At 43.5% G+C, this 13,173-nt stretch overlaps 1 protein-coding gene across 1 annotated transcript; it reads right to left on the bottom strand.

Annotated features, from left to right (window-relative positions):
- Positions 1-8,645: 8,645 nt before the first annotated feature.
- Positions 8,646-9,119, bottom strand: LOC115950065. Its single transcript, XM_031067315.1, has one exon. It carries the CDS (start codon positions 9,117-9,119, stop codon positions 8,646-8,648), a length of 474 nt encoding a protein of 157 aa, XP_030923175.1.
- Between the last annotated feature and the right edge of the window lie 4,054 nt (positions 9,120-13,173).

Genomic DNA, 13,173 nt, shown 5'->3' with positions numbered 1-13,173 from the left:
GGGTATATTTTGAAAATCTAACCATTGGATTGCATATTCTTATTATATCCTTCATGCTTGCAAAATTTTAAAAAGATCAAAAATCAATAGTTATGTTATCTATCAAATGTTTATATTTCAAATTTTTGTAATATAAAATTATGTACAAAAAATAAGTTTATTGATTGAATAGTAAATAACATTTGATTTGAATGAAATTTGACATGCATGTTAAAGACATAAATTACATAAAATCCAACGGTTATATTTTCAAAATTTTACATCTAATAAAAATATATAGAAAGAGTTTGAAAAGTTTTTTTCCAAACTAGTTTGAAGAGAAACCTTGTCCTTTAGGAATGGCAATGGGGCGAGATGGGACTGAAAAATGGAAGTCTTCACCCTCACTTTTCATGGTTTTGTCTTGTCCTATCCTCACCCCTCCTCGCGTGACAATTTAAATTGTCTTACTCGATCCCCACCTATTGGGGCCTCACTTTGCAAAAATCTACTTTGTGTTAATTTGCCTTGCCCCACACATGTTACAATTTAATATTTTTTTATTATAAAATTTGATTCAATAATATAACTGTAAGGACTGGGATTGAGCACTTCTACTACTAGATAAGTGAACTCAAGCCCAACTAGCCCAATACAATAAATTTATAGAGAGTATGTTTAAGAACTAGGTCTTAGTGAGGATTGCAACAACTAGACACGGTTATGAATGGATTGAATAACAAGGGTATGGACTAAAGTATGAAATTCTGTCCTCGGGTATTTCGTCCGAGGAACTTAGTGTTCTTATTATTTCTTCAGTGCTAAGTTACAAAGGTTTTTAAGATCATGCAAATTGCTCTAGTATACTTTTTCTTTTTTCCCTTTCCTGGAGGATTTCTCACATCATATATCCCTCTTCAGTCGATTTTGGCCCTCCATCTGTTGATCATGTAGGTCACTACTCAAGTGCCTGTCCCATCAACCACCTTCCCAAACCTTCAGTGAGTTGCAGCAACCAAGACCGCACTGTTCAGGGGTCATTTCCTCATTAATGCGGCCAGAACGTTAGTTGTGGGCATTTAATGCGGAGGTGACAGTTTCTCCTTGAATTGTTCCTACACCATGCTCATGTGACTGTCTACAGTACTTGTCCTTTTCTTGGTATGCTTTGGGAGGCTGCCGTTGATGGCGGGCCGTTCTTTCCTACTAGGATCTGGGTTGGCCGAGGACAAAATTGTCCTCGGCAATGTTTTTGGGCTACTTGGGCTTTCTTTATTCGTCCTCGGCCATTCCTTCCTCCTCGGCATGGGCCTTGGGCTTAGTACGAGGTGCGCTGAGGTTGTCAAATTTTTTAACTCCACAATAGCCCCTCAAAATCCTGCTGTCCGGCTCCTCGGATGGAGAGGGGGATTTTGGTGTCCTCGGGCCTTTATCATGGCTTGTCAAGTATTGTCCTCCGTCAGTGCCAGAGCCTCTTCACTTGTCCAAGGCTTGTCCATAGTGCTTCGGTATACGGAGCGCGCCCTTATTAAATTCTGGCGACTCTATGCTCCCCACATTCAACAATGTGATGGTAATCTAGCGGTGGGGATTTCTTTAATTTTATGGGTGGGAAAACCCGCATGGTTATTTTTAATTGGAGGTATAAATACCCATTTGAACCGATTTGTCTCTTTACTTTTACAATCAAGAGTTCTTGCGCACATATCCTGAGTTCAGTCAAATCTCCAACTAAACTCACGTCTCTTTTCAGCATAAAAAGCCTATTCGAGGAGCTTTTCCTCATTTCTGTAAGTTTTCTTCTCTCTCTAACTCACGTTCGCTCTCTTCTAAGTTTCTTTTCCTCTTACTCCGCTCCTTCTTTCGTCCTTCCCTAAGTCTTTTTAGCCGTTTTTGGGGATGGGTAAGTTAAAAAAGTTGGTTAAGTCCGAAGAGGCGATAGAAAAATTCATCGTCGATTATAGGATACCGCCTAATGTAGGTTTAAGGTACTGTGAGAAAGGGGAGTGGCAATTTAGAAGGCAAGAGGGTGAAGTAGTGATTCCCTTAATCGCCTTTATAGAAGGTGGCGTGAGAATCCCTATAGGGCCAGTGATGAGGGATTACTTTAGGCATTTCCGATTAGCTCCCACCCAGTGCGCTGCCAACGTGTTTAAAATCCTGGGTTGTGTGGACACTTTAAACGAGAAAATGGGGTTGAGGTTAACCCATCACGATGTAAACTGGTGCTACAACCTCCAACACCTGAAGGGTAAATCCTACTATATGAAGATGAGGGATGATAAGGTTCGGCTTATTCAATGCCTCCCTGAGACCAGTAAAGGGTTAAATAAGAACTTTCTCATTGTGTTTGGGGAGTGACACGACGGCCTTCATTGCCCAACAGAGGAGGGGGAACCAGGTAGGGTATCGAGAGTAGGAGAAGGCTAATCTTTTGTGCCATCATAATTTGCATTGTTCGGTTACTAATATGAATATGTTTTCTTTTTGCAGATCCACACGCCTTTGAACGACACTTTCACTTGGTCAACCAGGGAGATTTAGAAACTATTCTTAAGGCGAGGGTTTTTGTAAATGAAGCTGACAACCAAGTCAGGGCCGCTCACAAGATCTTAGGGTACGATCCCATCCAAAAATCATTCCCCACCCTGAAGCATGTGATCAGAGTTAACGATCCTCAGCTTCATAAAATCACTGTAGCAGAACACGGGTTTCTGCTGCTCGAGGGATCTCCTGTCCCAGAAGGTATCCCGTTGAGAGGCCTTTCTTCATCCCACCAAGCAACGGAGGCCGAAGGCGATTTAGGTCTGTCCGAGGACGAATTTGGTGCATTTGACCAAGTTAATCAATCCGAGGATCCCTCTGGGGACTTGGGTGACCCCGATTTGACTGAAGCGGATCTCCTATCAGTAGGGACCTCTTCTCAAGCTGAAATGGGTTTTAAGAGAAAACCTCTAACCAGCCTGTTCGACCTAATTGAGGGACAATTGGGAAAGGACGCGCCGGGGAAGTCACAACCCAAGCTTCCTCCTCCTTCGCCCCAGCCTCAGCCTGCTCAGACCAAGTCGTCTTCCACCCAATTACAGTCGTCATCTCCACGGTCCAGACTTCCTTCTCCGTCTCAGTCGACCCTGCCTCCTCGGCTTGAGCCCGTCGATCCGAAAAGGAAGAAGGCTTCCAAAGGCAAGGAGCCCATGGATGGGGGGAGATCTCGCTCCTCTCGGGAGGAAGATGAAACCTTACGAGCTTCAAAACAATTAAAAACCGAGCACCAGGGCCAAGAAAAGGAGGTCGCCACTCAGTCCAAGGCCCAGGCCTGACTTCCTGCCCCAATGCTCCACAGGGAGCCATTGATGGACAACGCCTCCCTCAAGGACTTTTGAAAGGGTGAAGGCACATATGTGGCTGATGCGTTGGAGAGGTCCCTGCTACTTCCCGTCGACATGGCCGAGCTGGGGAATCTAAGGAGGCAGGAGGTCTTTCTCAGCATCAAGAGGTATTTGGGCATGGTAAGACTTCTCACACTTGTGACTCTGTTGGTTTTTGTTCCTTGGTTTCCAATTTACCATGTGCTTGTTTCAATTGGTAAGCTGTCCAAGCCACTTATAGGCTGGAAGAGGATGCTAAGGAGCAGAACAAGTCCTTGGAGCTTGAGCATGACAAGCGCTCGGACGCTACTCAAACCCTTAAAAACTCCGAGGCCGATTTCTTGAAAGCTAAGGAAGAGCTGAAAGAGATGACGAGGGCCCGAGATAGCGCTGAAGCAGGCCTAGCTGGCGCTCAAAAATAGGCCAAAGACCAGACGAGACGCCTACTCGATGCCGAGGATCAGTTGAAGATTGCTAAGGAGCAAATCACTAATTTGAAGAAGAAACTGACCGAGGCAGAGGGGGCCAAGAACGTTGTTGAGTGGGCCAAGGATGGGGCCTTGAGGGCTAAGGCAGAGGTGGAATTCTCCAGGACGGAGGCTGAGAGCTCCAAAGAGAAAGCCGAGGAGGAGGCTTATGACTTGGGAGTGGCTGAGACCCAGGCCACTCTCAAGGCTCAAGTACCTAGAGTGTGCAGGCTCTACTGTTCCCAGGTTTGGAATGAAGCCTTTAAACAAGCCGGGGTTGAGGCTTCATTCGATTTGTGGAAGGTGGAGAATGTATACTACCCTCCGGCTATTCGTGAAACTGCCCCTGCCAACTCCGAGGCTGAGGTTGCTCCTGAGGAGGCTGAGGCTGCTCGACCTGAAGCTTCTCTAGCCATAACCGCTCATAATGAGCTAGCCAAGGAGGGTGAGCTTCCTGGGGCGACAGAAACACATGGAAACCCAAACCCTAAAGCGCCTCAAAAGACCTCAGACTCTGCAGCTGATACTCGGGCCCCTCATGCCGAGGAGCCAACTCTCTCGGTTTAGCCCCTTCAAACCGTTCCCTCGAGTGAGGGCTCCAAGGATCCTAAGGTCACTCCTGCTCAGCTCCCCAAGGAAGGGGTCGAGATAAAGTTGAAGGAATAGGCAACCCGGCTAATTTTTGTATTAGTTTTTTTACGGACATTGGAATCATTGTAATTAAACTTTTAGATTAAATGTATGAAATTCCTTCTTCCTTTTTATTTTTTATTTTTTATTACATTATGTGTTTATTGTTATTATTGCTATTGTTATTACTGTAAACCTTGTGTCCCATGAATTGGTTATCCTAATGGGTAATAATGGCTATTTATATATCATATTTGAAATTAGACCTTTAAATTCTGCCTCACCTGCATTAGGGGGACGCTTAGTTTGCGTTTGCTTACATCTTTGGGGGATGGAGGCCGAGTAGATGATCCAGGGTATCGAGCGTATATTTAGGCCATATTCACAACTTTTATGAATCTTGAAGTAGCTAGTTTCCCCATAGGTTTGAGTCTAAGGACCATGCAAGACCTTGGTTCTGTCTAGTACTTAGATTTTTCTTGAAGTAGCTAATTTCCCATAGGTTTGAGTCCAAGGACCATGCAAGACCTTGGTTCTGTCTAGTACTTAGATTTTTCTTGAAGTAGCTAGTTTCTCATAGGTTTGAGTCCGAGGACCATGCAAGACTTTGGTTCTGTCTAGTACTTAGATTTTTCTTGAAGTAGCTAGTTTCCCCATAGGTTTAAGTCCGAGGATCATGCAAGACCTTGGTTCTGTCTAGTACTAAGACGGTTTCCAAAATGCAAGACATATAATCATGATAGACTTAAAATTTGAACTAGAGAAATGCTTTTGTTAATAATAATACTTTCTCAGGTTATTTACATTCCATGGACGAGGTACAGCTTTTTCATCTAAGTCTTCTAAGTAGTATGCACCTATTCTTGCTACTGAAGTAATTCGGTATGGTCCTTCCCAATTGGGTCTCAGCTTTCCCAAGATGGGTTCTTGGCAGCACCCCCAACTTTTCTCAACACTAGGTCCCCTGGTGTTAGTGGTCTCAACTTCACATTGGCATCATATCCCTGCTTGAGTTTCTGGTGGTAATAGGCAGACTGGATCACTGCCTTTTCTCTTCGTTCATTGATCAGATCTAGGCTCTTCCCTAGTAGCTCGTCATTACTGCTTGGAGTGAAGGAGCTTGTCCTCAGTGTTGGGAAGCTGGCCTCTAGAGGGATAACAGTCTCGGCCCCATAGGTCATGGCAAAAGGTGTCTTCCCTGTTGACCGCCGTGGTGTAGTCCGGTAAGTCCATAAGACGTGCGGTAGCTCTTCTACCCATCTTCCCTTGGCGTCATCCAGTCTCTTCTTAAGCCCATTGACTATGACCTTGTTGGCAAACTCGGCCTGCCTATTTCCTTAAGGATAAGCTAGAGTTGAGTACTTGTTAGTGATCCCTAGCTCGCAGTAGTATCTTCTGAAGGCCTTGCTGTCAAATTGGAGTCTATTATCTGAAATGAGGGTATGAGGGACCTCGAATCGTGTAACAATGTTTCTCCAAATGAATTTCTTAGCATCCACATCTCTGATGTTTGCCAATGGCTCAGTCTCAACCCATTTGGTGAAGTAATCTGTGCCGACCAACAGATATCTCTTATTTCCTGCTACCTTGGGGAAAGGGCCTACAATATCCGGGCCCCACTGGGCGAATGGCCATGGACTGGACAAAGGATTGAGGACCCTTCCTGGCTAATGAATATTTAGGGCAAACCTTTGGCACTAGTCACATTTCTTGGCATATTCTAGGGCTTCCTTCTGCATCCCCGACCACCAATATCCCTAGGTAATGGCTCGGTGCGACAGAGATCTTCCTCCTGTGTGACTCCCATAGATCCCTTCGTGCAGCTCTTCAAGCAGTAATTCTGATGCTTTAGGGTGAACGCACAGTAAATATAGCCCAGAATAGGAGCGCTTATACAATTTGTGGTCCTCAGATAACCAAAACCGAGGGGTGTTTCTTCGTATTTTTTCAGCCTCTGACTTCCCCTCAGGTAGGACATCATCCTTGAGAAACCTCACTATAGGGTCCATCCAGCTAGGACCCACTCTAACCTCATGGATAAGGACCATGCCTTTTGCAACCTCATTTGCTCTATCCAGATGCTCGACAAGAATAATTCGAGGCAGATCCCCTGCCGAGGAGGTAGCAAGCGTGGCCAATGAATCTGCATGAGTGTTTCCATTTCTGGAGACGTGTGACAGGCTGAAAAGATTGAAGTCTGACCACAAGCGTTTGACTTGGCTTAAGTACTCTTGCATCTTCGCGTCTCTGGCTTCTAACTCTCCCTTTACCTAGCCCACTACTAGTCTCGAGTCCGAGAACATCTCCATTGCTTTTCCTTCCATTTTCTGCACCATAGCCATTCCTTGTAACAAGGCCTCATATTAGGCTTCGTTATTCATGGCCAAGAACCCAAGTCTCAAGGATTTCTCTATGATAGTCTCCTCAGGAGATATTAGGACTAGCCCCACTCTGGACCCCATTTGATTTGCTGCGCCATCAACGTACACTTTCCAACATGGGGGTCCTGGCGTAGAGATTACCCTAACCGATTTTCCATCCATGTCGCGCTCCTCTACTGCTGTTTCTACTGGTGGTTCAGCAAATTCGGCCACCAAATCAGCTAGGACTTGCCTTTTATGGAGGTCTGAGGCATGTACTTGATGTCAAAAGCTCCCAGGATTGTGCTCCATATGGCAATCCTTCTAGTGTAATCAGCGGTCCGAAATACGGACTTCAAGGGTAGTTGGGTTAAAATAACCACTATGTGGGCTTGGAAATAATGGGGAAGTTTTCGCGTAGCATGGACCACAGCCAGTATGGCTTTCTCCAGGGGTAAGTATCTGACCTTAGTTTCATGCAGCGACTTGCTCACGTAATAGACTAGCTTTTGAAGGCCATTGTCATCCCGTATTAGCACCAAGCTCATAGCATGAGGGGCCACAGCAATATATGCGTATAGGACTTCATCGGCCTCAAGACTAGACATGATAGGTAGCCGTGATAGGTACTCCTTGAGTTGCTGGAAGGCCATAATACAATCCTCAGACCACTCAAATCCTTTCCACTTGTTGATCAAGAGATGGAACGGTCTGCATCTGTCTGCCGACCTGGAAATGAATCGATTCAGGGCTGTGATCATTCTAGTGAGCTTTTGGACCTCCTTGGTGTTTCGCGATGCTTTTAAATCATTAATAGCCTTGATTTGGTCAAGGTTAACCTCAATTCCCCTATGAGTATCCATGTAGCCTAAAAATTTGCCTGATCCCACGCCAAATGAGCATTTGGAAGCATTTAGGCACAACTTGTGCTTCCTTAAGACATCAAAGGTGCTGCCGAGGTCCCCTAAATGCTCGGACACCACTTTACTCTTCACGACCATATTATCAACATAGATTTCGATGCTCTTGCCCAACTGCAGCTCGAACATTCTTGTCATCATCCTTTGATAAGTGGACCCTACGTTCTTCAGACCGAACGACATTACCTTGTAGTGGTAGTTCCCAGTAGATGTCACGAAGGTTGTCTTCTCCTGATCCTCAAGGGCTAATGGTATTTGATGATAGCCTTGAAAGGCATCTAAAAAGCTCATCCGAGGATGGCCTGCTGTTGCATCCACCAGCTGGTCTATCTGAGGCATGGGGAACTGGTCTTTTGGGCAAGCTTTATTTAGGTCCGTGAAATCTACACAAACCCGCCACTTTCCACTTTTCTTCTTGACCACCATGGTGTTGGCCAACCATTCGGGGTAAAAAACCTCTTTGATAGCCCTTGCACGCTTAAGCTTTGCCACTTCGTCCCTAATCGCATCGACATGCTCTCTTGATGGGTGACGGGGTGGCTGCTTCTTGGGAGTGATGGTCGGGTTGACATTGAGATGGTAACAGATGAAGGCTGGATCAATTTCGGGAGCATCGCAGGCATCCCATGCAAATACGTCAATATTTCTTTTGAGAAACTCAATCAACTCCTCCTTCTCTTGAAGAGGCAGCTAAGCCCCTACCCGAAAGAACTTCTCTGGGTCACCACTAATAACCACCTCCTCTAGATCTTCGCATTTAGCCTCCTCGACAGTTGTATTAGGAGGCGAAACCGGGGCCCTTGATTGCTATAAATTCTTTTCAGCAGAGGCCGAGGACTTCGCATCGAGTCGATGTGAGATGGTAGCCACTACACATTGCCTTACCGTGGATTAGCAATCACGGATTTCGAGAACCTGGTCCTATGACGGGAATTTCAACTTCTGATGCAATGAGGAAGCAACAGCCCCTAAGGTATGGAGCCAGGGCCTACCAACGATGGTTGTATAGGGAGAGTAGGTGTCCACCACGATAAAGTTCACCTCCACTATCTCTGGGCCGGTTTGGATAGGTAGCCTAATCATGCCCTTCGGAATGACAAGCTTCCCGTCGAAGCTCACCAGAGGAGAGTTATAGGGCATCAAATCTTCCGGTTTTAACCCCAGCCCCTTGTTGAGGTCGTGGTACATAACCTCGGCTCCACTGCCACCTTCCACCATCACTCTTTTCACATCGTAGTCCTCGATTCTGAGAGTGATCAACAGCGCATCATCGTGGGGCTGGATGGTTCCGATCTTGTCTTCTTCTGAAAAACTCAAGGTTGGATGAAAATTCATTCTGGCCCTCTTTGGCTCTAGCTGGGACTCCTCAGTATGTCGCCGGGCCACAAATAACATTCGTGAAGGGCGTGTGCCTGTTCTTCCTGGTACGGCCAAGATTACATTGATTGTCCCTACGGGTGGCCTTAGGGCAGTATCTCTCTGGGGTTCCTGATGGGTCTGGCTTTGGTGACTACTAGGATGATGCAGAAGGTGTTTCAACTTTCATTCTCGGACCAGTTGGTCTAGATAGTTCCAAAGGTTCCTGCAGTTCTCCTTGGTATGCCCGTGGTCCTGGTGGTATTGGCAATAAAAGTTCTGATTGCGCCTCGTGGACTCTCCCGCCATCTTATTCGGCCACTTAAAATATGGCTCGTTCTTGATTTTTTCCAACACCCGATGTACTAATTCTTGGAATACAATATTGACAGTCTATGTGTTGGTTACTCCAGATTGCCCTACGAAATCTCTCCTCAGGCGGTTGCTGTCATATCGGTTCGACCTGAAATCCGTCCTCTCCTGAGGGATAACCTTCTCTTTTCCCCTTCCTTGTAGTTGGTCTTCCTCCACTCGTTTATACTTATCGATCCGATTCATCAGTTGGCACATACTGGTGGCAGGCTTGTCAGTCAGAGACTTCCTTAAGCCGTGCTCGGCTGGGAGACTATTTTTGAAGGTGCTGATGGCGACATCGTCAAAATTGTTGTCCATTTCATTATACATCTCCCAATATCTGTCCAAGTAGGCCTTTAGAGTTTCTCCATCATGCATGGATAACGACAATAAAGCACTCAAAGGCCGAAGAGCTCTACTGTTTGTAACGAAACGGGAGCCAAAAACTTAGGTTAGCTACCTATACGAATCTATGGAATTCATCTTTAAGCCATTGAACCACTTCATCGCCATTGGTCCCAAGCTAGATGAGAAAACCTTTCACATCAGCGCCTCCTTTTTAGAATGGACAGCCATCCTTTGGTTGAACTGGCTCACATGCTCCACGGGGTCTGTTTTGCTATTGTAAATGGCAAAGGTCGACTACTGGAATCGTCGAAGAAGTGTAGCCCCTTCTATGTGGTGCGTGAAAGGTGACTTAGAGAGTTGATCCAGTGCCCTGCTTATGGCATCGTTTCCCAAGCCCCTAGGCGATGGGCTTTTACGCTTATGCCTTCAGTAGTGCTCTTCTTCGTGAGAAAAGGTCTCACTTGGGGGGGTCCTCGATCTTTGCCTATAGTCATCGTCATTTTCATCATTGGAGGGTATGCCAGGCCTAGAATGAGATCGCCTTCATTGTGCATGGCGCAGCTTTCTCTTCAAATCGTCTATCTCTCGCTGCATGGCTTACTTATCGTTCTGTCTCTGGGATGCATGACTCCTAACTTCTTCTGGTTGCACAGCCCGGTTGTTATTTTGTCTCTAGAGCACGTGACTGTCCACACGAGAATAGCTTTTACTGGTTTGAGTGGTGAGCACACTTCCCTCTCGAAATCTTCCATTCTCTTCATTTCGATCACGCTTAGGGTTAGGAAAGTTACCCTGTTGTTGGGATCTAGCCGGTTTAGGCTGATAGGAGCCTGCTTGATGAGGGCTTGATCCTACCATGCTTGATTGTTGCCCTTACTAACACACAAGTTCTCCCCACAGACGGCGCCAATTGTAAGGACTGGGATTGAGCACTTCTACTACTAGATGAGTGAACCCAAGCCCAATTATCCTAATACAATAAATTTATAGAGAGTAGGTTTAAGAATTAGGTCTTAGTGAGGATTGCAACAACTAGACACGATTATGAATGGATTGAATAACAAGGGTATGGACTAAAGTATGAAATTCTGTCCTCGGGTATTTCGTCCAAGGAACTTAGTGTTCTTATTATTTCTTCAGTGCTAGGTTACAAAAGTTTTTAAGATCATGCAAATTGCTCCAGTATTCTCCTTCTTTTTTCCCTTTCCTAGAGGATTTCTCTCATTGTATATCCCCCTTCAGTCAATTTTGGTCCTCCATCTGTTGATCATGCAGGTCACTACTCGAGTGTTTGTCCCATCAGCTACCTTCCTAAACCTTCAGTGAGTTGTAGCAACCAAGACCGCACTGTTCAGGGGTCATTTCCTCACTAATGCGGCCAGAACGTTAGTTGTGGGCATTTAATGTGGAGGTGACAGTTTCTCCTTGAACTGTTCCTACACCATGCTCCCGTGGTTGTCTACAGTACTTGTCCTTTTTCTTGGGACGCTCTAGGAGGCTACCATTGATGGCGGGCCATTCTTCCCTACTAGGATTTGGGTTGGCCGAGGACAGAATTGTCCTCGACGATGTTTCTGGGCCACTTGGGCTTTCTTTATTCGTCCTCAGCCATTCCTTCCTCCTTGGCGTGGGCCTTGGGCTTAGTATGAGGTGGGCTGGGGTTGTCAAATTCTTTGACCCCACAATAACTATACTTAAAATTATAAATAAATTTATCACATCAAATGGAACTAATTTTTAACAACGATTGAATTGCCCAAAGTGTTGAACAAACAATATTACAACAAAAATAAAAAGTCTTAATATCCATGCATTTAGATACTTAGTAATACCACACAAAAAATACTAATATAGAACAAGTCTTTAACATTAATATTCTAATACATAACAATATAATCCAAACATCAAATGCATAATAGAATAAAAAATTAGTGTGAAGCGGGGAGGGGTGAGGTAGGGCTAAAAAGCCTAAATTCACCCTTGTCCCACCCTGGAATGTGGGGAAAAATCTTACTCCACTATCTTGTCTGAAGGGAAGGGGAGGGGAGGGGGGGAGTTTAGGCAAAATTGCCATCCTCGACTAATTATCCATTAAAAATTTGAAACTCTTACCTTTCATTTAGAAGCAAAATTTAATACAAATAAATTGCATAATAATAAGAATTTAACAATTTATTTAAAATTAATATTAAAATACACCAACAATTTATTATTCAACTTAATAATTTTTTTTGGAATATTATTTAACTAAATGAAGTTATAGATTTGAGTGACTCTAAAAAAAATATGAAAAAAAAGGTTATGGAATGAAAGGATAGTAGTTTATTGTGGCATGAACACGAGGTTATGAGTCATGCATATTGAAGGCGATTCTTATTCTATTATTGACAATGGGTAAAATTTGTTCCCAAAAAAAAGAAAAAAGAAAAGAAAAGAAAGAGAGACAATGGGTAAAATTAATATATCTTGTGAGCGTTTGGTTTCAGCTGAAACCAATGTTAACGTTTTCATTTCCGCGTTTCTGTCCTTTTTTTTTTTTTCAGCGCATGAACAGTAAATTTACTGTGCAGAGAAAAAAATTACTGTTTAAGCACTGTAGCAGTACTATTCACGCATTAAAAATATTAAAAATGGGTTCCACGGTACTTTTCACACATTTAAAAATTATTTTGCTACAGTGTTTTCAATTTTCAATTTTCAGTTTTCAGTTTCAGCAACAATAAACTCAATCCAAACAGACCCCTTGAATGACAGCTACTGTAATTTATGATTGTTACTAATGGCAGTGTTAGTGGTCGTGACATGATATGGGTGGACAACGAATGTATATAGTTTTTTTTTTTTTTTTTTTAAGGAAATGCATATATGTAAATATATATATATATATGTGTGTGTGTGTGTGTATATATATATATATATTAATCTTCTCTATATATTTTAGGGTTAATTTATGGTGGAGTTCGTAAATTTTTACTCATTCATTTGAATATAAATGAACTAAATTTCCTTGTCAAAAAACAAAAATAGAAAAGTTTATCAAGTTGTTTGTATTTTTTTGATATATGTGTACGTGAAAAAGTGTATATAAATACGTGTAATATTGTTTAAAAACTGAAAACATGTGTTTAAGTATACTTACTAAATAGGTCCTTAAACACATTTTATTAAAAAAAAAAAAAAAAACCATTTTAAATACACAATTGTGGGAAAACCCAACAACAAAATCATAGTTTTTCCATCCTATGATTATGGTAAAGCAGTTAAAACTTTTATACCTTAAATTTTTTTTTATTTATTGAGGAAAACAAAAAAATTAGAAGAAAAAGAAGATAAGTATGAGGGGGGGAGGGAGACAGAAAGTAAAGCAGAGGTAGTTGGTAGTAGTGGGATG

The sequence above is a fragment of the Quercus lobata genome, chromosome 6, assembly GCF_001633185.2.
Source record: "Quercus lobata isolate SW786 chromosome 6, ValleyOak3.0 Primary Assembly, whole genome shotgun sequence".
Taxonomy (NCBI): Eukaryota; Viridiplantae; Streptophyta; class Magnoliopsida; order Fagales; family Fagaceae; genus Quercus; species Quercus lobata.
Note: the sequence above shows the minus strand (reverse complement) of the source record. Positions and strands in the feature narration are given on the sequence as shown.